We start from the raw sequence: 24,330 nt of genomic DNA on the forward strand, positions 1-24,330 counted from the left end.
TGCTTCACTGCCAAAAGAGAGCCAGTAGAAGGTTGGGCCATCTAACATCTTTCAGGGTCCATAGTTCATGTGCAAAAGCCTATCAACACAAAGTCACTTGTTTGTGCCAAGTTTTTCTGTATGGAGTATGGGCCATTATTTTTGACATAGTGTATGTATTTATTTCTTGACTGTGCTGTAGAAAAGAAGCCATTAGTTATCCCTGGTCGAGGTTTGACCCTCTCAGAGGAATCACTTGCGCTGGCTTGTTGCATTTGTTCTTAACTGGCAGCTCCCACCCTCGCCCTTTGACTTTTGGTTTCTGCAGGCTGGCTGCTGCACCCAGACAAGTCCTGCTGGATACTCTGCTTTTGGGACTGGTGCCACAATGCAGAGAAGCTGGATTCAGTAGGGTCACATTGGGAGTTAAGATACAATTTGTCCCACTGTTTTTGGCATGACTCACATTAAGTAGATAATTAGAACCTCATGCCAAACTTTTGGTATTCACATGCTGAAATGGAGCAGTAATTTGTTTTATATGTATGAACTGTAATTGCTTACTAGGTTTGACAAATGTATTACTAATTCAACAATTGCTGCATTATGAGCCACTAATGGGAAAAAATCTACCCAAAGTCTATAATCCCTCTTGTGAATTAATCCTTAATTCTGTACATAATTTTGACTGAAGCAGTATTTATTTAAGGCTAGAAATTGCTTTAAAATCTCAAAAAATGTGAAACTAATGCCTGATGAGAAAATAAGTCAGATTAATAACCTTATAGGTTGCTTCTTCTCCTTTTCTTTTTTTTTTTTTTTTTTTTTGTTCATAAGTAGTTTTAAGGGGCTTGTTTGTTTGTTTTCTGTTTGGGTTTTTTACCTTTATACTAGAGCGTGGCCAGTTTTTACCACTTAAGAGAGAGCTAAAGTTCTTGTGCAGTTTGAATACAGTTTTTCTTCCACAATTGCAATGAATTCTTAGTGGTGGGGCTGATCTAGTGCACAGACTTTGATATGGTGATCTTTGTTCTTGGAAAGAGGTGGAGAACTGGGTTGTATAAAATAAATATCTCCTCTGTCTCTTTATCTGCACATCTAGCCTCAGTGGTGTGAGGGATTTCCTTTGACACTTGTGGACTTGTGGACTCTTGGGATTCCCATGTGTTTTTCCTCTGAAAGGCTGGTCTTGCTTTCCTCAGAAACGTTGACTTTTCAGAGTTCTTGACATGACTAGTTCTTCAATTCAGGGTCATGAAGAGTCCAAATTTGCCTTCCCGCTACAGAGTTGAAATATTGGGGTGGGCTGAGGAGCACAGGAGGAGGAAAAGAGGGAGTGCAATTCACTCTTCTGTGGATTGAAGATGTGGCCACTAACATGTAATTATGTTTCTGTAAAGGGCAAGTAACAGGAGCTGTAAAGACCTACTAGCCATGTGGTTCATTCAAATTCTAGAAGATATAAGGTGAATTTGAGTAAATTTTAAATAGTGGTTATTTTATATTAGGAAAACCTAATAGTAGGTTTTCCCCTTGTAAAAATCCCAAATGTTTGAATTATTAAATTGGTCATGTTTGGTTGGGCAGTGACACTTGCTACCTGTTTGAGGTGCCTTTTCTAGTGTACGCAGGTGATAGTAAAAATACAATTTAACAAAATTTGACAGCATCAGAGAATGTTTCACAGAGACCTCCAAAATCTGTTAAGTGGTATTTGCTTTTGCTCACAACTCTTCTAGCCTGACCAGTAGCTTGGAAACTTTGCTATATTTAATATTTGCCAAGACATGCCCTGACCCTATTTTTGTTTGTTGCTCTTTTATTAAGAATGAATAACATTGCTATCAAATTGATGCCCAAAAAACCAAAACATATGCAGATTTTGGAAGTTGGTCCTTGTGAGGTTACAGATGTCTGAATCTTCTGAAGGGATTACATGTCTCAGAACTAGTTTGCTTCTTTACTTTAAATTTTCTAAGTGTTTGTCCAGGTGATACAATTTTAATCACCATGTGCCAGTGGGTGCATATCTAGCAATGGATAGATGTGCCTCATGTTGGAGCTTTTCAGGTTTTCCCTGAGATGGCCTGAGGTGTGAGATCTTGACTGTATTTCAGTATCATGCTTTGCAGCCTGATTTCAGAGAGCAGGTGTTATAAGGTGAACATCTGTGAGCACCAACAATTTCAGCACCCTTTTGAAGTGAGTCCCTCTTGCATCTCCATGTGCTTTGTTAATAGTTCCTTTTTCTCAGGAGCTCTCTTCCCCCATAAGGAGAACCACTTAGGCATCATTTTGTCCTTCTGTCCTATGCCAATATGGTGATGACATCAAAAGTGTAAAAATGTGAGGAAATCTATCCTGAAAATATAATTCTTAAAGCTGGATGAAATATTACTGAGAGTCCTGTGGAAGTCTTACTGTTTTACATCCACTGGCTGTACAAAACAAATGCACCAAAGTGTTGACATAGAATTTATTAGTAGTAGTAGTAGTAGTATTGCTATTATTAATAGTATTATTATTATTATTATTATTATTATTATTTCCACCACTTAATTTCCTTTCCAAATTAATAGGTAGGGTGGTATGAAGGTATTAGACTGTGAGTTATTTTTTTTTCTCATGCAAAGTGTCTTCAAAGAAATCACTGCAGATAAAAAGTGAATGACTGAAGTTTAGATTAATTTACATCTAAATTAAATTTAGATTTAATACAAACATTTACATTCACATCTCTTTTCAACAGAAGTCAATGTTTTATGTATATTCCTTGTTAGAAATCTCTTTCTTGTATACTGTCCAGCCCATTTTCCTATCAAATACATTTTTTTTCTCTCCTTCGTGTCTTTGCTTTCATTTCAGAATGTAACAGGTTCATTGTCCCCCAATGCTGTGAATAGCTCACATTTGCAACTGCATAAAGAATACTCAATGCATTTCAGCTGGGAAAGACAAGAAATTTTAATAGCCTTTTTGCTTTTTGGAAAATGCTGCCAAGATGCCCGGATTTGTATATTCAGGGTATTAATTTTCTAAAACTGATGCAGAGGAAAGTTTGGGGTGAGACAGTTTTAGGAGGTGGGCCAATATCCTTTAGACAAGTTCTCTTGAACTGTAGCATTTTTGTTGTTTATTATTTTGAGCAGAACAAAAATGTTTCCAAGAAGTTTTTTAATACACACTTGGAGGTGCTTTATAAACTGCTTATTCTCTAGCACTGCACCTGTGTTTCATCACTTGATATACTAATCCCACTGGGGGACCTTCCAGTTCTTCAGACCTGCTTGGATTGGAAAAACTTGCCAACTGGCGGCAGCCTTGAAGTGTTGCTGTTGTTGGCCGTGCATCTTTGAAAAGAAGCAAACAATAAAGTGTTTGTCCTTTTTCTATTAGGCCTGATGTAATATCACTTCTAATGAAGCAGCACGTGAATAAATAAAACACATAATTTAAGAATGCATTTGAGAGTCACACGACTAAACAGCCCATGATTTCTGTAAAATGAAAATCCCTGCTGAGCAGAAAATTGTTACTGCTCATCATTCTCTTCAGTATTCACTCGAAAGGTATGACTCTCTTAATACCCCAAAGAAGCACTCAAATTAAACACATTCCAGTGAGGACAAAATAACCACACTTGAAGTAAGTGTGAGAATACTCTTATCATCTAATAGCATGTGAGAATGGCAAAGGTTTCAGTGCTTTTATTGATTTTTTTTGGCTAAGACTTAGCCAAGCAAACTAAATGGGGAGAAATTACTCTTAATACTCCTAATTAAGCCTGTAACTGTAGAAAGAGCAAACTATTTGTAAACTGTTTAAAGCACACAGAAAAAAAAAGCATGGAGTGCTTTTAAAAATGGAAATTATTAGGCAACCCAGGGATTTCTTTAATTTGTTGATAGTGCTCATGCTATTTGTGGCATACTAATTAAGTGTTGGGAAATGATCTCCTAGTACACTGAATGTAATCCTGCAGTCTGTTATAGATAAAACTAAAAGCAATCACATAGAGCCGGATCCCTATGAAACCTGTCTGGGTACTTCTAGTACAAGCTTCACCTGTTCCACAGATCATGATCAGAGCACAGATCAGTCATACTCACCTGTGGCTCTTGTCCCCAGCCAGTGGTACTGAAACCCAGCAGATGTTCCAGATGTGCTGGGGAGCACATTGCAGGTGACAAAGGGCATGACTCGTGTCTCTCCTGTCTTGGGGGCTGCTGAAAGCTGTGTGCTTGTGAGCTGGAAAGGAGAGGTGGGGGTGGGTGGGTGGGGGGTGTCTCTCTGCTGTTGATGTGTCTCACCAGTTTGAGTTGTCCAAACTCCTCCTCACCACTCCCTTGTCTGTATGGACTCTTCTCCCAGTGTGTGGCAGCAGTGTTTTTAAAACACTGGTGTCTAGAAGCAAAGAATTGGGCCGAGTCTGTGACTGGCACCTCATTGCCTTTGTTTTCCCTGGTTCTTTTGTCAGTTTTGCTTTCTCTGAACACCCTTATAGCTACACAGTCAGCTCTGTCTTGAATGAAAAAAATGGGAGCTGGAGAGCAGAAGGGCTTTGCTCTTCTGATCTCACAGACTAAAGCTTTGTGAAAATTTGAGTGAAATCACAGAACTGTAAGATTTGCAAAGAGAATGAAAATTAAATCAAAGGAAACCCTTTGTTCAGTGCTTACATGTTTATACTTGTCAGCTGAACTAGATAAAACACCTTCATATTTTCTAGGGAGGGAAAATAACATCTGTTGCTATTGTTGTGCTGTCCTGGTTGTTTGAGTCTGTGTGCCTGCTTCACACTGCTGCCCAGAGGAGCACATCCTTCTGCATCCAGATTTCTTCTCTGAAGGGATCTCTGGGAGTGAGCCAGCTTCCATGCCCTGAATGTCTTGCTGCCAGATGCAGTCACTGCTGCCTTCTCTTCATGGCATGCAGACAGAAGGAGGGTTTGAAAGTGCTGCTTGCTGCTTCAGTGGAAGGTAGTGTGCTAAGTTTGTACACATCTCAAGCCTATTTTCTGAAGTTTATTCTGGATATCATCCTTCCCACAGTGCTTGTGTCATTTTAGTCGCTGAAAAAAATTTTAGGTGGGTTTTATTTTGTTTTGTTTTGTTTTTTGAAAGCTGAGAATGTGGGCAGGACCTTATGCCTAACAACAAATTGCTGTCTTCATTTCCATAATCTCTGAGGGCAATAATGTGAATGAAATGGTTCTTTAGTAACTCTAGGTTAAAAAAAAAAAAAAAGAAAAAAAAAAAAAAAAAAAAAAAAAGTTGAAAAAAACCAGAAAGCAGTTTCAGAGAAAAAGCATGGTTTACCTAGTGTGCAGTATGTTAGTGGAGTCAAAGATGCCACCACTGGAATTCTGGGGTTTGTTGTCATAATGTCTCTCCTGTTTCTGTGCAAGATTTCCTAGTTTCCTATTCTTATTTATGACATCCATAATTTCTTGTATATGAATGTGCTACTGCAGATGCACTTCTTGTTTATGTCCCCCTTCCCATGTGTCTGTGCTGAAAGATCCATGAAAAATCATGTGCTCACTTCCCCTCCTTCAGATGACCAAAAGAGAAAATGAGACAATGAAAAGCAAATTCTTTGTGCTGGTATGCTGCACACATTCTGTGCTGCAGGAAATGAGGTCGATGTTATTACTCATAACAGTATATTATGTTACAATAAAAGTAAGCAGAGGGTAGCTCTAGAGGTTGGAAGGATGCCTGTCACTTACACTCTGAAGTTAAATCCTTGCCTCTGAGATACGCTTTAGCAGACAGAGCTTGGGATAGGAGATGAGAGAACTTTTCTGCCAATAAAAATGGAGAAAAATCTTATTTTCTTCAGGCTTATGAAAAATAAAACTTAATGCAAGTTTTCTTTTACTTTAAAAACTAAAGCAAAGCCAGTCTGCCATACTTGAAAAAAGACTCATTAAATTATGTTTTGTCCTGTTCAGAAGGTCTGGAGCAAACTTTGATCCTCTTAAACTCTGTGATTCTCTGGCTTAAGGTTGGCAATCCCCCATGGCAGCAGCAGGAAAAGTAGCCTTCCTTTGAGGCTGCTCCCCAGAGCCCTGACACTGTTTTCTGCTGTACAGAAGATATCTAAGGATCGTCTGACTTATTACCCTTTATTCCCTTAGTGTGATTCTGTGCGGGTAACCTGCAATGTTCTGCTCTGCACATTGTTTCCTTTTCCTCATCCGTTTTTGAAGTGGTCCACAGTGATGGGGAAAGGGGAGTGGTTCTATTTCAAAAGGAAAAATAAAAGATAGCAGAACGAATTCAAATCTGAAGTATGCTTGAAAATTTGGGTTAAAACCCACTAACCAACCACCACAGCAAACAAATAGATAAATAAAATATTAAACAAAAGCAAAAAAGCCCTTTCCATTAGCTGGCTATCTCGGGTTTCATCTAGAATACATTCCCCAAGGATATTCTAGTGCTTTGGGTTTTGCTGTTTTGCTGCCTCATTGAGAAAATAAATTTGAAATTAAATGAGGTTAAAATAAGAGTGGTTTTAAGCCTCTGTGTGTTGCAGGGTAAGATTGCCTGTAAGTGTTTCTGATAGATCTAAGCAGATAAAAGAAGTAATGATTCTTACAAAAATTAGGAAACCTGTCATCCTTATGAAAAAGCTGGTTAAAAAATATGTGAAGCAATTCAATTAATTTAAATTTGTTTTGTTGCCTGTGTATCATTTTAAACAAATCTTTCATGGGAGAAAAAAATGCAGAAAGTACTTTCCCACATTTTCTTTCTCCAAGTCATTATTTTTATTTTTTTTTCCACACATCTCTTAACTTGCTGTTTAATTATCAGGTCATCTTCATGTATAGAGACTGTTTTTTGTTTTTTTTTTCCTCATTGATATTTATTTCAGCAAACTATCAAAGCCCATTAACTCAATGCAAGTCTTTCCAGTTATTTCTATAGACTTTGCATCAGGTTCAGAGACACAGGTTTTACCATCAAGCAAAGTGAGCTGGGACCTGCCCCTGCCTCCAGCAAGATGCTGGATCAATTATATCCCAGGTGCACTAAGGGGTGTTTCACATGGTGCTATCTTAAGTTCCATGGTAAATTTAAAAATACAATGCTCCCCCAGCCCCCCAGTTCTAAGTGCTAATCAAGATACTGAGAAAAAAAGAAAATAACATAATTAGGCCTGTGAAGCAGCTGCTTTTAGGGTCCCCACTTCTCTGTGAGAGCTCTTCTGTCACATATCTGGAGCCCCAGAGCTCCCAGGGAAGCCACAGGCTGGAAGAGGTGACTGTTCACATACAGCTGCTGATCACTTTACCATAGCCATTGTCTTCTGAATGCTCACCTTAAAGCAATGTGCATATGTGTGCACACACACAAATGTAGTGCCAGTACTATTGCACTTTGCTCTATATTCCTCCTCTGCTCGTTTTATTAGTAAAAGTTCCCACTCCTAACATCTCCTCAGAGGAGAATTAGCATTTTTGATGATGATTATTTTTCCGGTTAACATGGAATGAGTCAAGATTTCTTTTTGTTGGAAAGCAATTTTTGTATCTCACGATAGTAATTTATTATTTTACTCAGAGGAGAAAGTACACAGTAAATCTTTCCCATGACATTATTGTGAAGGGATCAAATTTGTGCTCTTTATTCAGTAAAAAAATCTGTTGAAAGCTGGTATGAGTGGAAGGCAAGTAAAGACTTGCAACATCTGATCTTTCTTCTTGATATGACTCTTTCCTGGTATGTAGTCAGCAATCACTTTCTTCATCTAGACAGAATCCTGGACCACTGGCCCTAAGCTTCCATTTTACTGGTGGTTTTAGTCTCTTCAGCATGCACAGCAAACTGTAGCAGCCCAGATTTTTCCTTACTTCTTCTCCTTGAGGAGTTGCTTTAAAAATTAAGTAATCTGCTGTCTTGCCTTACACATTTGGCTCCCTGGGGTTTTATAGGGAGTGTGATAGTGCTGAGCTCTGTTTGTACATCAGAGAAGTAGAAAGGCTCCTTCTCACTGCAGTGGATGGATACAGCCGAGAAAACAATCTTAGAGGGTGAGCACCCTGACCTACCCCTTCATCCCTCAGGGTGACTGTAACTGGGAAGCTTTTCTGGGAACACTCCTGGACAGGCACAGGGTGTGGTGGAGCAAGCCACATCTGTCTCAGTGAGCAGCACGATGTGATAGGGGTGAAGCATTTGGTGCAGAGTCCTTATCTGCCATGTTTTGATGTGTTTTGAGTGTGGATTATCTCTGCTCTGGTCATGAAGACAGAAAAAGAGCTGGTGGCTGAAACACAGCAGTTGGGTCCTTGGGCTCTGCTTTAGTTTCATGTGAAAGGAATCCAGTTTGTGCACTCAAAGATTGCTCTGTTGTGCAAACCAAAGCATGGTAAAAAATTTGCCCAAGAAATACTCTCCAGTTCTGGATTAAAACATCAGCATGAATACAGCAGAGTAATAATATGGCATACTAGGAGATCTCATGCTAAAATAAAATGTTGTCATTATCCCAGATGATAGAGTGGAGATAAAATTACAAAGTGATGAGTGCAGAGTGCAGACTAAGTAATTTGAATCAAGGGAAGAGGAAGTGTAAGAGAGCTTTATTTCTCAAAATAGATAGATGGATGCTAAATGCCAAGGTAGCATTGTCTGATGTCCTTCACATGAGAAAAATGGTTATTTCTGAAAGAGTCACGTTGCATGTAACTAACTATTGTATAGCCAAGAGTAAGTAAATATTAACAATATCCTTATGGTACTGTGCAGCAAGTAAGAAAAAGTTATTCTCTATGCCACTACATTACTCTAGTTAAAACTACTGTTTAATTTCATAAAACATGTGGTTTTATGTTCATTAAACAACAAAAAAGTAGGATTTCTGAAAAAAACAGCTGTTTTCATTTTTGTTTGGAAGATAGAAACTTGCTACTAAGAACAAGCAACTATAAAAATATATGAAGCTGCTGAAACAAATGTGTTCCAATTATGGCAGTTTTTATCAGGTGTGAACATTTCAGCTCAATAGTAATGGTGACACTTGTTAGTTACCTGTTAGTAAGTACTGAGGTGATAAAGGAAAATACACAGCAGAGCAATGTTTCCCAATCCACTGAAAATAGACTGCAGACCCTCAAGTGGTTTATATAGTATATGTGTCTCTACTGGAAAAGAAGCTGTAGCAGGGCAAGCCAATGTGTTCATTCAATTATTTGAGAGCTGTAAGGTGTGCATTCAAGAAACTCAGGTACCCCAGCTAGTCTGCCAGGGCTGGACTCTGCAAACCTCTGCTCTGCTCTCTGTTTCTTGAGAAGCAGAACTAGGAGAAGTGTCACCTTCAATGGAAAGGTTTAGCAAAGTGTTTCTTTCCATTTCTGGAGTATTCTATATCTCTGTTTTGTATCTCTTGAATATGTGAAAGGACTTTTTCCCTTTTTTTTTTCATGGTTTGGAGAATGGTGTCAGAGGCTTAAGATCGAAGTTTTGAAACTGATAGGAATATTTTAACCATTACAAATTCAGCTGTTCTTCCAAAATTCTTTTCCTTCAAAATATTAGGATAAAGATGACTAAAGTTACTATTGCAAGTATATCTGCCTGTTTCTGAAGTATCATAACAGGTTTACGTATGTCACACCTGCATGTTACTCATGAGCTAAGTATGTTGGGGTAGGTCTGCTACCCTGTTCATTCCTTCAGAGAGTCTGGGTTTCAAAAAGTTTTTTAACTTTGGATTGATGGAATCAACAGATATTTTTTCCTATTCCAGTCTTTGGAGATCTTCATATAATTCTGGTTGTATACTTGAATTTTGACAGGCTCACTCAATTCTTACTGAAAAATGTCAAACATTGTCTTTTGGTTCAGTTAAGCCCTGTTTTTCATCCCTGGTCCTTATGTCAGATCACAGTGAGAAAAGAATGCAAGAATTATTATTCTAACTCTTAGAAAGCCTTAAGAGCAGAGTCTGGCACAGGCATGTACTTCTTCAAGAAGCCACTAACACTAGAGAAATGAGAAAGCAGCAAGGTGTTGGTAATCAGTGCACATAGTCATGGGGACCTTCAAGCACATGTGCATGGGAATGGCAAAGGAGGCATGAGTTTCAATTACAATGCATGCCAGATTTCTCCCTCAACAGCTACAGATCTCTGCAGCAGTGGCAGATGGGGCATGATATGACTCAAGGTGAACAGTTGTGCAGCCTCCATAAAAGGATGAAAATCACTTACCCGGTATTCTTCCCCAGTATTGGTCACTTTTAACACCCAACTAGACTGGGTGCTGGGGCATCTTGCCTAGCCTGTGCTTTTGTCCAAGGCTGGACCAGATGATCCTTGATGTCCTTTCTGACTGGTGTTCCATGATTCTGTGATCCCATGAATATGTCATTGTGTGTTTTCCCTATGCCCACCAGTGTACTTCAGCAGCAAGGCACCTTCATGCTTTGTAAAGGTGAGCAACCTAGCAGTGTTGTGTGAGTCCTCTCATCCTTAGTGTAAGTTCATAGTAAGCAGAGAGTTGTAACCAAGCCAAATTAAATATGGGAACTGCCTTGTGAATGAAAGCCTACCTGTCAAAGAAGGCAACTTTTGACTTAAGGAAGATGTTCTGGATTTTATCTTATTAAATCTCATATTCTTATACTCTCATTCGTATGCTAGGATTTCATTGAGAGCATATGTGACCATGGTATACATGTTACTATTTTTCCTATTAAATTTGAGCAGAAATTCTAGAAGTGCATTATGCTTCATCTCTTTGAAGAATACTGAAGCTAGAGCTGTTAATGTGAAACAGAATTTTTGGAATAAATGAGGATGGTTGAGCACTCTGGAGAAAATATTTGGGAAAAACCCTTAATTACATGGGTACCAGATTAAGGCATTCTTATAAACAGTTATAGTATTTTTGTTGTGGTGTTAAAAAAAAAAAGAAAGCAAAGGAAAGCCACCTTAACTTAGTAACTCAAGTGCAGTAGTTGATTGATTCTGAAAGTCAAGGGGTGAATAGTTTCCCCAGTCCCAACAGGGAGAAAGACTGAAGTGAATAGCCAAATTCCTATTGATTTCCCTGGGAGCAGGATCAAGTCTTTAATTCGTGATTAACTCCTTTTTTTATTTTAATGAGAATTATGTGACTTAAACCCTGTTTTATGTTTTGGAAGCAACGGGTAAGGTTTAAATCAAATAGTAGGTTTTCTAGACTTTTAATAGCGCTATTCTTTTTAGTGCTTCTGTTACCTCAGGGTATTTACTTTTGGCTCTTAGTGTGGTGTAGAAGTTGATACTATTGTGAATGGAATTGGCAAATCTTAAAACCCAATGTTTAGATCATAAACATTTTAAAATAAGACTCCATAAAAAAGATTTGTTTTTTTAATATGAAATGTTAGTTGTGTTCTTGGCAGGCTTTGCTTCAGAGGAGTCAGATGCATTTCAAAGAGTATTCTGGTGGCCAGCTGCAGCCAAAAGATTATTTCAAACCAATGCGACCCAATTCCCTTTCCTCTATAGCTTTTTTGCTTTCTCTCTCTTTCTCTCCCCACCCTCTCTCTCCAGGAGGACTCTATCTATATATTACAAATGAAGTGCAGCCAGTCATGGGGTGAAAAATTCATACACAATTATACATAACAGTGGAAGGTGCAGAAACTCAGACTAAAGATGCCAGTACTGGTCTTTGCTTTAGGAAGTCCTGTTGAGATTTCTTTTCTTCAACACTCTTCAAATCTTCAGAGTTCAAAAACCGTTGGCTACTTTTCCAGAGCCAGCGGGATTGCATAATATATGGAGAATTGCTTGTGTCTGCTCTGCCTCCTGTGGAGTGGCACAGTCTTCTTTTTAACAATGGCTTGATTCATAGATGCTGTGTGAAACCAGTTACACTCCAGAGGTGAACAGAAGATAATGGGTTTGGGGGATGCATTAATGGAGTGGGTCTTTATTTATCTCAGTCATTTATGGTTCATTGTGCTAGACATTATTTTAGTTTTTCACATTTATCTGAAATAAATGTGTGAGAGTATTTCGTGTCCTGCTTTAGAGGACTCCTTTTAATAAAAGATTAATTCAGTGTGATGTGTGTATTATGTAGTTGTGCGGGCAGAAGTCTTGCCCCACCTCAGGCAGATACAGGTGCCACAGTAGAAGCTCTCAATACTCATCAAATAATCAACATTGCTCAGTTATTCCAGAACAGAATCTAACTTCTTTTTTTCCCCCATATAGTGAAGGTAGAGCTTTCTCTACCTTGCTTTTGAAGTCTGTTTCTCCTTTGTGTTTTGCTGGATATAGGCCTGAAATCCCTGCCTGCTTTGCATGGAATGGGGGCAATGAAAAGTGCTGCTTAATGTCACTCACAGGGAATATTTTTGTTCCTAATTTATATTTCCCTTTAGGCGATAGAATGCCTCAGCAACAGGAATTATTGTCACTTCTCTCATTTTGAGAACTCAATGAATGATTGAGATGAATCATTGAGAAAGAGCTGTAGTTGCTTATATGGCATACAGTCCTTTTGCATTTCCACAGCAGCACAAAAGGACGGAGAACAAACTATGACGCAGCTTCATGTCCTCCTATATATTTGCCGAGCAGACCTGCATGACTTGAGATATTTGTACTCTTAGTAGCCTGTTTATAATGACCTTGTTATAGTTAAAATAAAATAGATTGACAAAAAGCTAATAAACTACCAAGACCTGAAAACTGAAAGTCTAGTGCTCAAAGTGTGTGTGGAGGTTATTTTGGAGAAAATCTAAGTAAAATTTGTATTAAGTGCATCAGAAATACTGAGGGCAATTCTTTGGATTAGTCTGCACATTTGAGTAGTTTGTGGGGCTGAGTCCTTGATAATTTTGAGAAAGAGTCCTTTGGAGCTGTCTGTACGAAGGGTTAAACAATAAAGAGGAATACGTGTTCCTGTTTTTGTTTAAAAATAAAAGGGCTGGATTTCAGAAGGAGCTGTAAAGCTTTCAGCAAGAATCAGGCAAACACTACAGTAAAGTGAAAAGCTGAAATGTGAAGCGTGCATGATGTGAGATGCCAGCTCAGTGCTCCCAGATCACATTGCCCTAGCAGAGGAGACCACCCTTGGAATTGCAGTGAGCTGTAGCTGCTCTGCAGTGTGGAGTTCTATAGGCTGATACCCCTCTCACTGTTGTGTCACCAGGTGGTAGCCTCTCTCAACAGTTGTCCACTCTGGGGAAAACACGTGTAATTTACAGGTACTTCTCTAGGGGTGGAAAAAATCCCCTTAATATACAGATCCCAGCTGCACAAGGAAAGGAAAAGAATGTTCATACAAAAAAGGTTCTTTCTACTGAGGGTGTTTGTTTTTTCTCCTCTTTGTGCAGGTTCGACGTGGGAGAAAACATTACGGCAGATTGGTTTTGAAAGGTAAGCCGTACATTTATTTTCTTACTAGTGAAAAAATGTAAGGAAGAAAAACTGCACAGGCAAATTTGCACAATTATTTATTTTAGTTGATTGAGTGTATCAATGACCGCAAATTTAGAGTAGTAGTCATGCAGTGTCATGCACATATGTGTTCAGCTTTTCTGTTTGTGTCCTTGTCTTTTTCCCAAGTCAATCTGAAGCAATTTATGCATTATATGAACTTGGCTAATCCTGTTGTTTGCTGGTGACTATGCAGCATGCTGGTATTAAAAAAAGGAGACACATCTTTTGGTCACAAATCTTACTTATGAATGAAAATATTGCTCTCACTCATATTTTTTCCATGAAACTTCTAATCTCTGACATATGAGTTGACAAAAGTAAATGAAGTTGAAAGAGGAGCAAAGCTGGCAGAGACCTATTCAGCACCAGAGGAAAATTCAATATGCAGCATTCCTCAAGTGCAAGAACTTCTTGCAGACAAACTTAGCCGCAATATCATCATACCAGAAACATGTCTATCTTGTAAACTAAACAAGGCCAAGTCCAGTAAAGAAGGATTCAGATGCTCAATGTCATCTTTATTCTTCTACAAATGGTAAGCAGAAGAATCTTCTCTCCACTTGAAGGTCTGGATATTGTTGAAAATTAAACATTCAGTTGCTAAGTTTGATGTTCTCAAAAGTTTTTTTTTTAACAGGTTGGGTTTTTTTTTCCCAAGTTACATCCACTTTGGTTCCTGATGAGCCTTTCATTCGGTATGATACCACAGGGCACTACAATAAACCTTTCATCACCCAAATTGTGAATTAGCATCTGTTTGTGCACCTGTTGGTGCCGCTTCTCTCCATAAAAAAAAAAAAAAACCACGTTTTGAGGCATTCTAGAATGAATTAATTGATACTCTGTGTCTGTATTTTGAAAGACAGAATGGATAAGCGTCAGCATATTTTTCGCTGAGCTCATTAGAAGTTCTGTGGTGGCAATTTCCAACTTCTGAGATGTTTCAAACCAAGAAGAATCCATGCTAGCTGTTTATATGCAAGATATATACCACATGACATATGGAGAATTATTGATAGACTAAATTACAGCTGAGAAAACTTCCTGAGAGGAGGCAAATATGTAGAAGGAATTTCTGTGCAGATGCCATTGTTGCCACTCTAGTTTGAAAAGCAGAAAGGCTTTTCAATGGCACTTCTGCACCTTGAAAGACTGATTGTCACTCTGGGGTAGCTTTATTTGAAGCAGCACATTTGTTAGCACAAATGAGGTGAAGATTTGAATGTACTTTGCTTGCCATAGTCATAGAATCAAATGTGTTCTCTTATCAGCTTTGTCAGAGAACCAGCAAGGAGAAAAAAAAAGGAAGATAAAGCCTTTCATACAGATACAACAATTAAGAAGGTTTTAAAAATAGTGATAACCATTATCCTACCTGTATTTTTAACATAGTATTTTTTATGACAGGAATATATCATAGAATCATAGAATGGCGTGGGTTAGAAGGTACCTTAAAGATCATCCACTTTCTACCCCTCTGCCATAGGTTGTTCAGAGCCCCATCCAGCCTGGCCTATAACACAAGGTGTGGGGCATCCACAACTTCTCAGATTGGTTGAGTAAAAGGTTAATGAGAAACATATACATGAAGTTCAGTGTTAAATCCTTTATAGCAATATTTTGTTAATATCATATGTCATTGCTTAAGATCAGTACTTTTTGTATCTTTAAGGATAGTTTCCAAAGCAAACACATTCCTATATGTAGTACCTGGATGCTGGAATCACACTTAACTTGCAGTCACAGAAGTAGAAATCTCAGGTCTGCAGATCTCTTAAAGTGGAGAGCTTATTCTGGGGATGTATCACTACATCCTTTCCCTAATCTTATTCTCTTCAGTAGGAATCCCTTTTTGACCACAAATAGAGACAGGTTAGTGGGCTACATCTATGTTAGCTCTGATCCAATACAGCTGTTCTTGTGTTATTTCTATAAACTCTAGGGAAAGAAGCAGCAGAAGCATGTTCTATTTAAAATTTTATTCTCTGCAAGCTTTTTGACTTAGGCACACCTGAGTCAGCTTTGAAATATCAATATCATTTAAATGTGTTGTTTGAGCAAGGACATTCTCAATTAGGAGGGAGGAAGCAAGATTTTTAGATACACAAAAGGTGAAACATGAAGTAATGCCCTAAGGAGGAATTATCTTTGCTTTAAAACCGGAAGATATTAATTGTTCTCAACAAACTGTTTTAGAGTGCATTGAGGAACAGGAGACATAGACAGTCAGTTTACATTGCAGAAAATTAATCCCATATCATTTACAGGTGATGTCATCACTGCTTTGTGGCTACATGGTGTTTATTCTGCAGTAGTAGAGTGTTTACATTACTGTTGTCTTCATATCCTGAAAATCAATGTGGTACCAAGAGATCTGACTGCAAGGCTTTTATGTAAGCATTACTTGTGAGCTGAGGATGCCGCTTTTAAATGCAAGGGAAATTAAAAATGCTGGAGCTTGAGTAAAGTAGCTTTATATCCAGGAAATTACTGGAGTTAAGAGCTTTTCAATTAAAAGGAGTATATGTGGGTTTGATAGATATAAATGAAGGTCTTTATGTTATTTTCTTTTGAGACGTTACAAATAAGCTAACTGTAACATACTATGTTAGTCAGTTAGTCACCACCTTTGTCCAGCATGATCTAGACTGCAGTTCCTGACTGCAGGAAGAGCATTAAGGAGCAATTTTGAGATTTAGGAAAAATATTGTATTGTATTGTGCTGTCCTATAAGAAACATGGTTTAAAAGGCTGAGCACATGTGCTACTTTCATGTGATGCAAGCTGTCACCTTAATGGTTTCTAAAAAAATCTTCAGTAAGCCAGAGCAAGTAGACCTATAGACAAATCGGATTAATTTTTTGCAATTGTTAATGTGGGTATTATTGTTCATTATTGATGCATATTACCATGGCACCCACATATGCATGAAAATGTCCGTAAGGCAGTCAGCTGTCTTGTACTTCGTTCCAAACATAACTAAAAACTTGGTTTAGAAAGCATTTTTCATCTCAATGGCTTAAGATTTTTTCAGTCATATTCAGGACCCAGTGAAAATCATAGGATCATGGAATCAATAAGGTTGGAAAAGACCTCCTAGATCATAGTGTCCATTCTCTAAGTAAACACCACCTTGTCAACTAAGTCATAGCATTAGGTGCCACATCCAACTGTTTGTTGAACACTTCCAGGGATGGTGAGTCCACTGCTTCCCTGGGCAGCTGTTCCAATGCTTAACCACCCTTTCTGTGAAGAAATTCTTCCTGGTGTCCAACTTGAACTTCCCCTGGCACAGCTTGAGGCCATTTCCTTGTGTCCTGTTGCTGGGAAGCTCACTTACATTCTCAAGTGGAATGGTTATGAACAGTTAACCATGACTGTGCTTGTTTCCTGGCTACTCTGGCAATTAAAGAAAGCTTAATGCACAAAGCCTGTTAAAATTCAAGAAGAAAGAAGATCAGTTCAGTCAGAGATCTGGTCTTCTCCTATAATGCAGCCAGTAGTATCTTTCCAGCTCATGGCTGGGGTGAGGCTTGCAGTGCAGAGCCTCCAAAGAGCCACCACCAGCCCTGGGGAAATACTGCCACACAGTAGAAAATTCAAACCCAAAGAAGGCTTTTTCAACACCTAAATTTCTCGAATTTGATCTACCAGATGAAGTTTATGTCCTTGTCTAGTAGATTCAGTAGTGATTACAGGAATGCCTTCTCTTTTTACATATTTGTTGATCTATAAATTAATCTAACAATTTTGAAACTTTAAATGAATGATGTTGGACCTCTTAAAACTCATCGTCCTGCAGGGTTTCCAGACTTCCACTACTTCCAGCAGCTTTTGCAGCTGCTCCTCTTACTATGCTTCTCTGGGTTTGTAATGTAACTAGTAAATTACTCAGCTACTAACAACGCTTCTACTCCCTTTTTGCATTTGTTCCCATGGTGCTTCTCCTGTGCGTGTAGTGCTTTACATTATGGTTCCACAAAGCAGACTTAAGAAAGATTTAATAACTGTTATTATATGTGAAGTAAATATCAAATGTTTTAGAAAATATATATTTGAAGAATAACAGATGTGTGGTTACTACAGTTCTGGCAACCTTCAATAAGTATGTTTTTCATAGTAAATAGTTGTTTCAAGCATAGAGAAAGGAACTTTTGAGCACAAATTTCATAGTAAAATGAAATTATCTTTATAAAAATGAAAAACTTTCCTGTATCAAAGACACAAGTTTTGTTTGGTTGATAGCTTTAATCTGAATCTAAAATTGTTGTTATTTTCATGGTATGCAAAAACTTACTATTAATTAGAAGTTACATATACATATATATACACATATATATATATGCAAAATTAGGTGACTTCTACCCTGTGTAATGCTAATAAGAGTGCTCTGCACCATACTTAGTACAACATCTTTGTAGAAAGTGCACCAGCAGCATCCCAGACTCTCTCCAAAAATATGCTGAGGGTGTCGGCAGTGAAAGCTGCTCCTGTTCATAAAATACTGTGTATTGAGTTGTGAGCTTGTTATGCTTTTTGTAATCCTTTTACTGTTTCTGAAAAATGAAAGGGTAGCTGGAGATTGCTAGCTCTCACACTGAAAGGATAAGCAGATAAGAGCAGGGAGGGGAATAAGACTCCAAGGAAAAAGAAAAAGACTTTAGGGTTTCTATATCGTGGTTAGAGTTTGGATATGAAGATTGTCTCCTATTAAGATAGATTTCAGATTTTCTATGTACCTCAGTAACTCCTCTGACTACTCTCCTAAGCACATGGTGATCAGGAGGACACTCTGCATTGTTTTTATTTGAAGCAAAGTAAATGCAGCAATCCTGTTTGCCACAAGTAAGGAGACACAGCTAATGTGGGTGACACCAGGAGCAAGTTAGCTGTCATCGCTGAGGGAAGCATTTTTTTTCCTACACGGATCTCTGAGAGCAGACGGATGTCTGATTTTGCAGCTGCTCCACATATGCCCCTGTTCAGTCTAGCCAAGAATACTGTGTATGTCTTCGCTACCCCTTGCAGAGACTGAGAACTCAATTTCCGAAACCACTCGTGACATGCGATGAGTGCTGGAATCCAGATGCATCAGAGGCACTTCCCAAGCGCCTCCTTCCAGGTTTAGGTTGCTAGTTATGAGCCTACTGGTGAGCTGTTTTCTCTCTTTCCCCGTGCTTGCTTGGATACTTGATTGGTGCTTGGCCAGAGTTTCTGTGGGTGGCAGGAATAAACAGAAAGGAGAGAATATCACTAGATCCTATAAACATTCAGTATGCACAGTTCTGGCTTGGAAATCAAAATACCATATGGTTTTCCAAAGTGACATCCCCCTCTTTTCCCCACGCTCTTCGGTGATTTAGTGTAAAGAATAAATTATATGGTTGAAATATAAAGTCTTATCCTGATACCATGCTCCATTATTTCAAGCCTTTCTTCACATACAGCTGAATCCTATAGTCCTTTCTTGGGCAAGGCTCCCATTTACATCATTTTGGGAGCATTGCCCCAGCCAGGGGCTGCATGAGGCTGTATGGTCTCATCCTTGAGAGGTTATTTTAAAGGAAACAGTGCAGTTTGAATGCATTTCACAAATATTGAATAATTTGAGAAGACAAGGAAAAATGGGTGCAGTGGTGCAATCAAAGGGACATGGGAAAGCCCTGCCAGGCACATCTTTCACCATTTTGGAACAAAAAGCTACGTTAGTCCATAAAGTTGTTTTGGTTTCCTGTCCCTCAAAGCACTTAAGCAAGTGCCTAATTTTTCAGTGCCCAGTGCCTTACTTTGGCAGGGTTCTCTTCCACACCATATCATCCTTGATGTGCTTCAAATCAGAGAAATTAGATTAGTTGATGGCTCATTTATACTTTCTATTCCTAACATATGATGCCCATCACACTTTTGTAGTAGTTAATGAATGTGAATTTATTCTGCAGTTTTGACTATTCTATGGTTACATGTGCTATTTGAATAATATGGCAGATAAATGTAAAATAGGGAGCCTAAAGACAGAATCAGTTCCACACGTTCACTTGGGAGGTTGTGAATAAAAGGGCAGTTTTTTGCTTGTAACACAAGTGTTGTCTTCTGGGTGGTATCTCTACCATTTCTCTGCCTGCCCAAACATGAGGGCCTCATCGTCAACCCCAAACTGCTTTTAGGGTTTTTAGGGTTGAGGTTCAGAGATCCCCAAAGCCTACAGCTCCAGCAACACTGGTGATGCAGAAGGTGCAACAAGAGGTGCTGCACCAACGCTGAGCCCTCCATGCCTTTCTCATCTAGGCCAAACATGGTACTGGCAGCCTCAGCCTCAGCCCCAAGCTGCCAAACCTAAGTAATAGGTAGGGATTTGGAGGCAGAGGACTACATCAGAAAGGCTTATTCATGTCCTTCCAGCCATAACACTGCACTTCTTTTCTCAGGATGCGATGAACAGCAGATGATGGGGCTTCCCACATTTGTCCACTTGTGTCCAGGCAAAGGGCAGCACAGGGTGCTGAATCCTGGGAAGACGGGGGACTGAGGTTGCTTTAATTTAATTCAATTCTCAAAACTTCTCTCTTTTTGTTACTTCGTGGCGGCCAGGACTGTGGAATTTATGCATGTGTGTGCTGAAGTATTTGTCTTGTTTATAGTGTAGGAAATGGGGAAGAAATGTGTTTTCAGTTTTATTTGATATATTCTGCATGCCTGAGGTTCTATCTTAAATTGAGTTTTCTTCGCTGCTCTGACAAAAAGCAAGACTTTGAAATAAAAGTCTGAGTTACAGAGAAAGCCAAAATAAAAATTGAATTGTATTTGCAAAGAAAAAAAATGTTTAAGATATGAAGAAAACTGAAGGAGCTTTTTTTTCACCAGCACTGTGTCAACTGAAATCTTTCAGCCCATATTAAATAGTGAAATAGAAACAATTTAAACCTTGTTATAAATCAGTCTAACTTACCTTGGATTTTATTCCAATGTTGACCTTTGTTCCAGTGTTGTTGTGTGTAGTCAGTTCAGTGTGCTCCCTCTGATTCCCTGCTGCAAACAATACTGTGTATCGGGCATGCTGTAGTAGCCCATGCAGAAATTCTGGGAATAGTTCAAAGCTGCATCCATCAAGGGAGATTTGGACTGGACATTAGGAAGTATTTCTTTACCAAGAGGCTGGTCAAACTCTGGAACATGCTTCCTAGAGAGGAGTTGATGCCCCCTGTTTGCAGTGACTGTCAGCCTGCCAGAGTCATTTGGACAATGCCCTTAATAACATGCTTTAAATTTTGGTGGTTGAGCTGTAAGATGAGATGATCATTGTAGCTCCCTTCCAGTTCAAATCTCCTCTCCTCTCCTCTCCTCTCCTCTCCTCTCCTCTCCTCTCCTCTCCTCTCCTCTCCTCTCCTCTCCTCTCCTCTCCTCTCCTCTCCTCTCCTCTCCTCTCCTCTCCTCTCCTCTCCTCTCCTCTCCTCTCCTCTCCTCTCCTCTCCTCTCCTCTCCTCTCCTCTCCTCTCCTCTCCTCTCCTCTCCTCTCCTCTCCTCTCCTCTCCTCTCCTCTCCTCTCCTCTCTCCTCTCTCCTCTCTCCTCTCTCCTCTCTCCTCTCCTCTTTTTAATCTTAAGCTAGAAGAAAAGCTGGTTTTTGACAGATGTCATTTTTGTAAATTTTGTGATATACTACCCTAGCTTTTGGATAATAAGCACGCTGCTAGGAAGCTAGCAACCATGATACAGAATATTTTTAATATATTGCTAGTGATGGTTTTGTAGCCTTTGTGTAGCATACCTGTGAGACTGTAAAACATAATTCACCAAGGGAGACTTTTTTTAATAGAGGCTTTTTAGATGATCACCACATGGCTAAAAACACTTAGAACAGTAATTGTTTCCTTACTTGTGGGATTATCTCAAAGCTGTCCTTAAGAAAAAGTGATAAAACTATCACAAAATATGTAAACATTCACTAAAGTAACTTCATTTGTTTTGAGCAGATTGAAGAGATTTTTTGGGTTTTAACCCCCCATCTTTATGTTTAAATGGCTGTCTTAATGGTAACCTAAACAATCTCTACCTAAAATAATTACAGTAATCATGGCTATTCTCTAGTGTGAATCACTGTAATATACCAAGAAAGTTTCTCTGGTTGGATTGCAGCTACTTTGACATCTTATTTTTAAACAACGTAGAAAGCAGCAATGTGAATTTTCTAAATGTCTGAGCACACAGTCCTTAGTTATATAAGCAACTCAGTAGATTTCAAAGATATGTCTCACAAGAGTAAACGTTATGGAACCAAGGCAAAAAATCATTGTTAGTGGTATAAATAAATAAACTAGTTTTTAGGGAATATAGTCAATTTTGTACAATTTAGACAATTCTAAACTCTCTTAGAGAGAATTGAAGTATTAAAAATCCAAGGTGCACATCACCCTGTGTAGTCCAGAGGAAAATTATATTGTTATACAAGTAAAACACACTTGTGTGAAGACTGGGTTTTAATCCTCTGTCCATACAGGCTGAAGTTCAAGAAGCCACTCACTTGTGGGAAGCAGGACAGTCCTGCTTCCCGTTCAGCCTCCTGTGCACCCACAGAGAGAGCCGGTCTGCAAACATCCTGGAGGCAAATTAATCTCTTAATTGAGTGACATGCCTGTGATAAATCTAAAATTCAGCTGTGTGTAGATGAGAAGCACAGTAGTGTTATTAATTGCAAGATGCTTTATGAATAAGAAGGTTTCCTTTTCTCCTTTTTTTTTTCTTATGAACTTGGAGAAATCCATCAAACAAACTTGAAACGTGAAACTCATTTGTTTGTCATTATGGCTGAAGTTTCCTAACATACACCCTAGTGTTTCCCTAACAGTAGAGCAAAGGTGTGTTTAGAAGCCAAGCCAAATTCTTTTATAAAACGACTTTCCAATGCTTCCAACACTGTGGATAGCTTTTGGGAAAAGGAATAATTTGATAGGCCAGGACAAAAGAGGGATTAATATGGATTTGTCCCATCCTTCCAGTCTTAAAATTGCTCTCTGCTAGAACAGTTTGGACCAAAACAGAAATTAAAATTTTACACTGCCTGTGAGAAGGTGTTTGGTATTAGATACACTCTACTGAAGATACCAAAGATATGTATATTTCAGTAAGCAATGTTGTTTAGTAAGAAACAAAAATTTTTTTTTCTTTTTCCTTGCTACATTGGTTTCTTCTTTTGCAGATCTGAAGATACATTCCCTGAAATATTTTTTTTGGCTTTTCAGCTGTTTTTTAACTTGACGTAAAAAACAAGTAAAGATTGGATGCCAAGAATAACGAATAGCTTCAAAGTGGAATGATTTGAAATAATTATTTTCTCCTGACTTCTAACATTTAAGAGTGAAGTTGCTTCACATTTCATAGCTTCTCTTCGTAGCTGAATGTGTGTATCTTTGTAAGAAAATGTTGGTGACTGTCATGGTCACATGGCTACAGAAGGTGAAAATCTAGGAAAATTTTGCAACCCCAGTAAAGCTCTTGAAACTATCAAAGTGATATTTGAGCTTTGAAAGACTCTCCTGCAACACTCATGGTGTAAGTCTGTCTCAGTCTAGAAGGTGAATGGCTTTAAGCTACCTTTTCTCCAGCATGCCAGCCTGATTTCTGCATGAAGTGAGAGTGGATCAAGAGACTGTCAGAGATCTGATCCTGTACCATGCAGACAGCCAAGCTGTCAGGGTAGGAACAGCAGTGCAGATTTTATATTTATTCCACATTGCTCTGCTAACAGCAGCATATCTGTCATCTTCTGTATCTGGCATAACTCTTTCCTTTCCCTCCCACTGTCACTGCAGTGTCATAACATTTCTTTCTTTTTGATGCAGCATGTAAAAACTACTTTGGTTACTTTTTATTTATTTACAGTCTTCCTGTAGCTTTAGTGTATGTGTGTGTTTGCCATCCAACTGCATCCCACTGCTGTGTGATGACATTGGCAAGTGATTGCATATCCGAAAGATAAATTGCTGCAGCAGATGCAGTTGTGAATGAGCAATCAAATCAGCTGTAACTTTTAAATTAAAAACTCATCAGTGAAGAGGATAAAGCATGCAAATGGAAAAAATGAGGATAAAAAGTCATACAAAGATAAAATTATAAAGCCTGATGTAATGAAAAGGTGAAAGAATACATTTGTGGGTTCTGTCACAGTGGTTTTGTACATTCATTTCATAATTCTCTTTTGGCTAACAAAGTGGGTTTTTTTAAGTAAAAATCTGATTTTTTTAAAGTAAAATATCTATTAGCTGTGCATTAAATGACACTCATTGTGATACACTAGTTACAACAACCCCACTGTGCACAAGTCCTAAAACATATTTAAAGAGTGGTCACATACTCCTTTTTGAGAGCTCTGGAGATGTTCAGAGTGACTAGAAAACTTAGAGAAATAGAATCAAGTATATGAGCGGCTTTTCTGCACGTCCAAAGAAAGTAGCTGAGTGAAAAGAAAATTCTAGCAGACTTTGTATTACAGAGGAAGATTAGTTTTAGATGTTCTGGGCAAATGGTGAGCTAATGTGAAATAGCAGTGTAAAGTGGTGAATAGTTAATCAGAAAAAAATAGAGGAAATTAGTGAGGTTTCTTTCTTTCTTTCAGAAAATAAGATTTGTGTTGAAAAATTAATCTAGCCCTGGAATACAGCTCCACAGGATATGGTTTTTCCCATTTTTTTGACATGAGTAAATGTTCTGTACTGTCTCTTCCAAGCAGCTAGTAAATATTCATTTCCACATGCACATGATAAGAAAAGTGGAATGGAGGTGAACACCCGAGTTCACGGGGGACTTTTGTGGTCTCTGCACACTGTCAGAACACAAAGGAATATATGCTTTTATTGTGGAACCTAGATGAATTATGAGAATTTACTGAGATGCCAAGTTTTCC

At 38.6% G+C, this 24,330-nt stretch overlaps 1 protein-coding gene across 11 annotated transcripts in view; it reads left to right on the forward strand.

Annotated features, from left to right (window-relative positions):
* Positions 1-24,330, forward strand: part of PIEZO2 (piezo type mechanosensitive ion channel component 2) — a 288,110-nt gene that overhangs the window by 121,972 nt on the left and 141,808 nt on the right. For all 11 annotated transcript variants that reach the window (XM_064433518.1, XM_064433512.1, XM_064433438.1 and 8 more), the window contains exon 4: positions 13,330-13,372. In XM_064433518.1, coding sequence (XP_064289588.1) covers positions 13,330-13,372 — 43 coding nt within the window. The remainder of the gene's footprint in view (positions 1-13,329; positions 13,373-24,330) is intronic.

This window comes from Passer domesticus, chromosome 1 (genome assembly GCF_036417665.1).
Source record: "Passer domesticus isolate bPasDom1 chromosome 1, bPasDom1.hap1, whole genome shotgun sequence".
Taxonomy (NCBI): Eukaryota; Metazoa; Chordata; class Aves; order Passeriformes; family Passeridae; genus Passer; species Passer domesticus.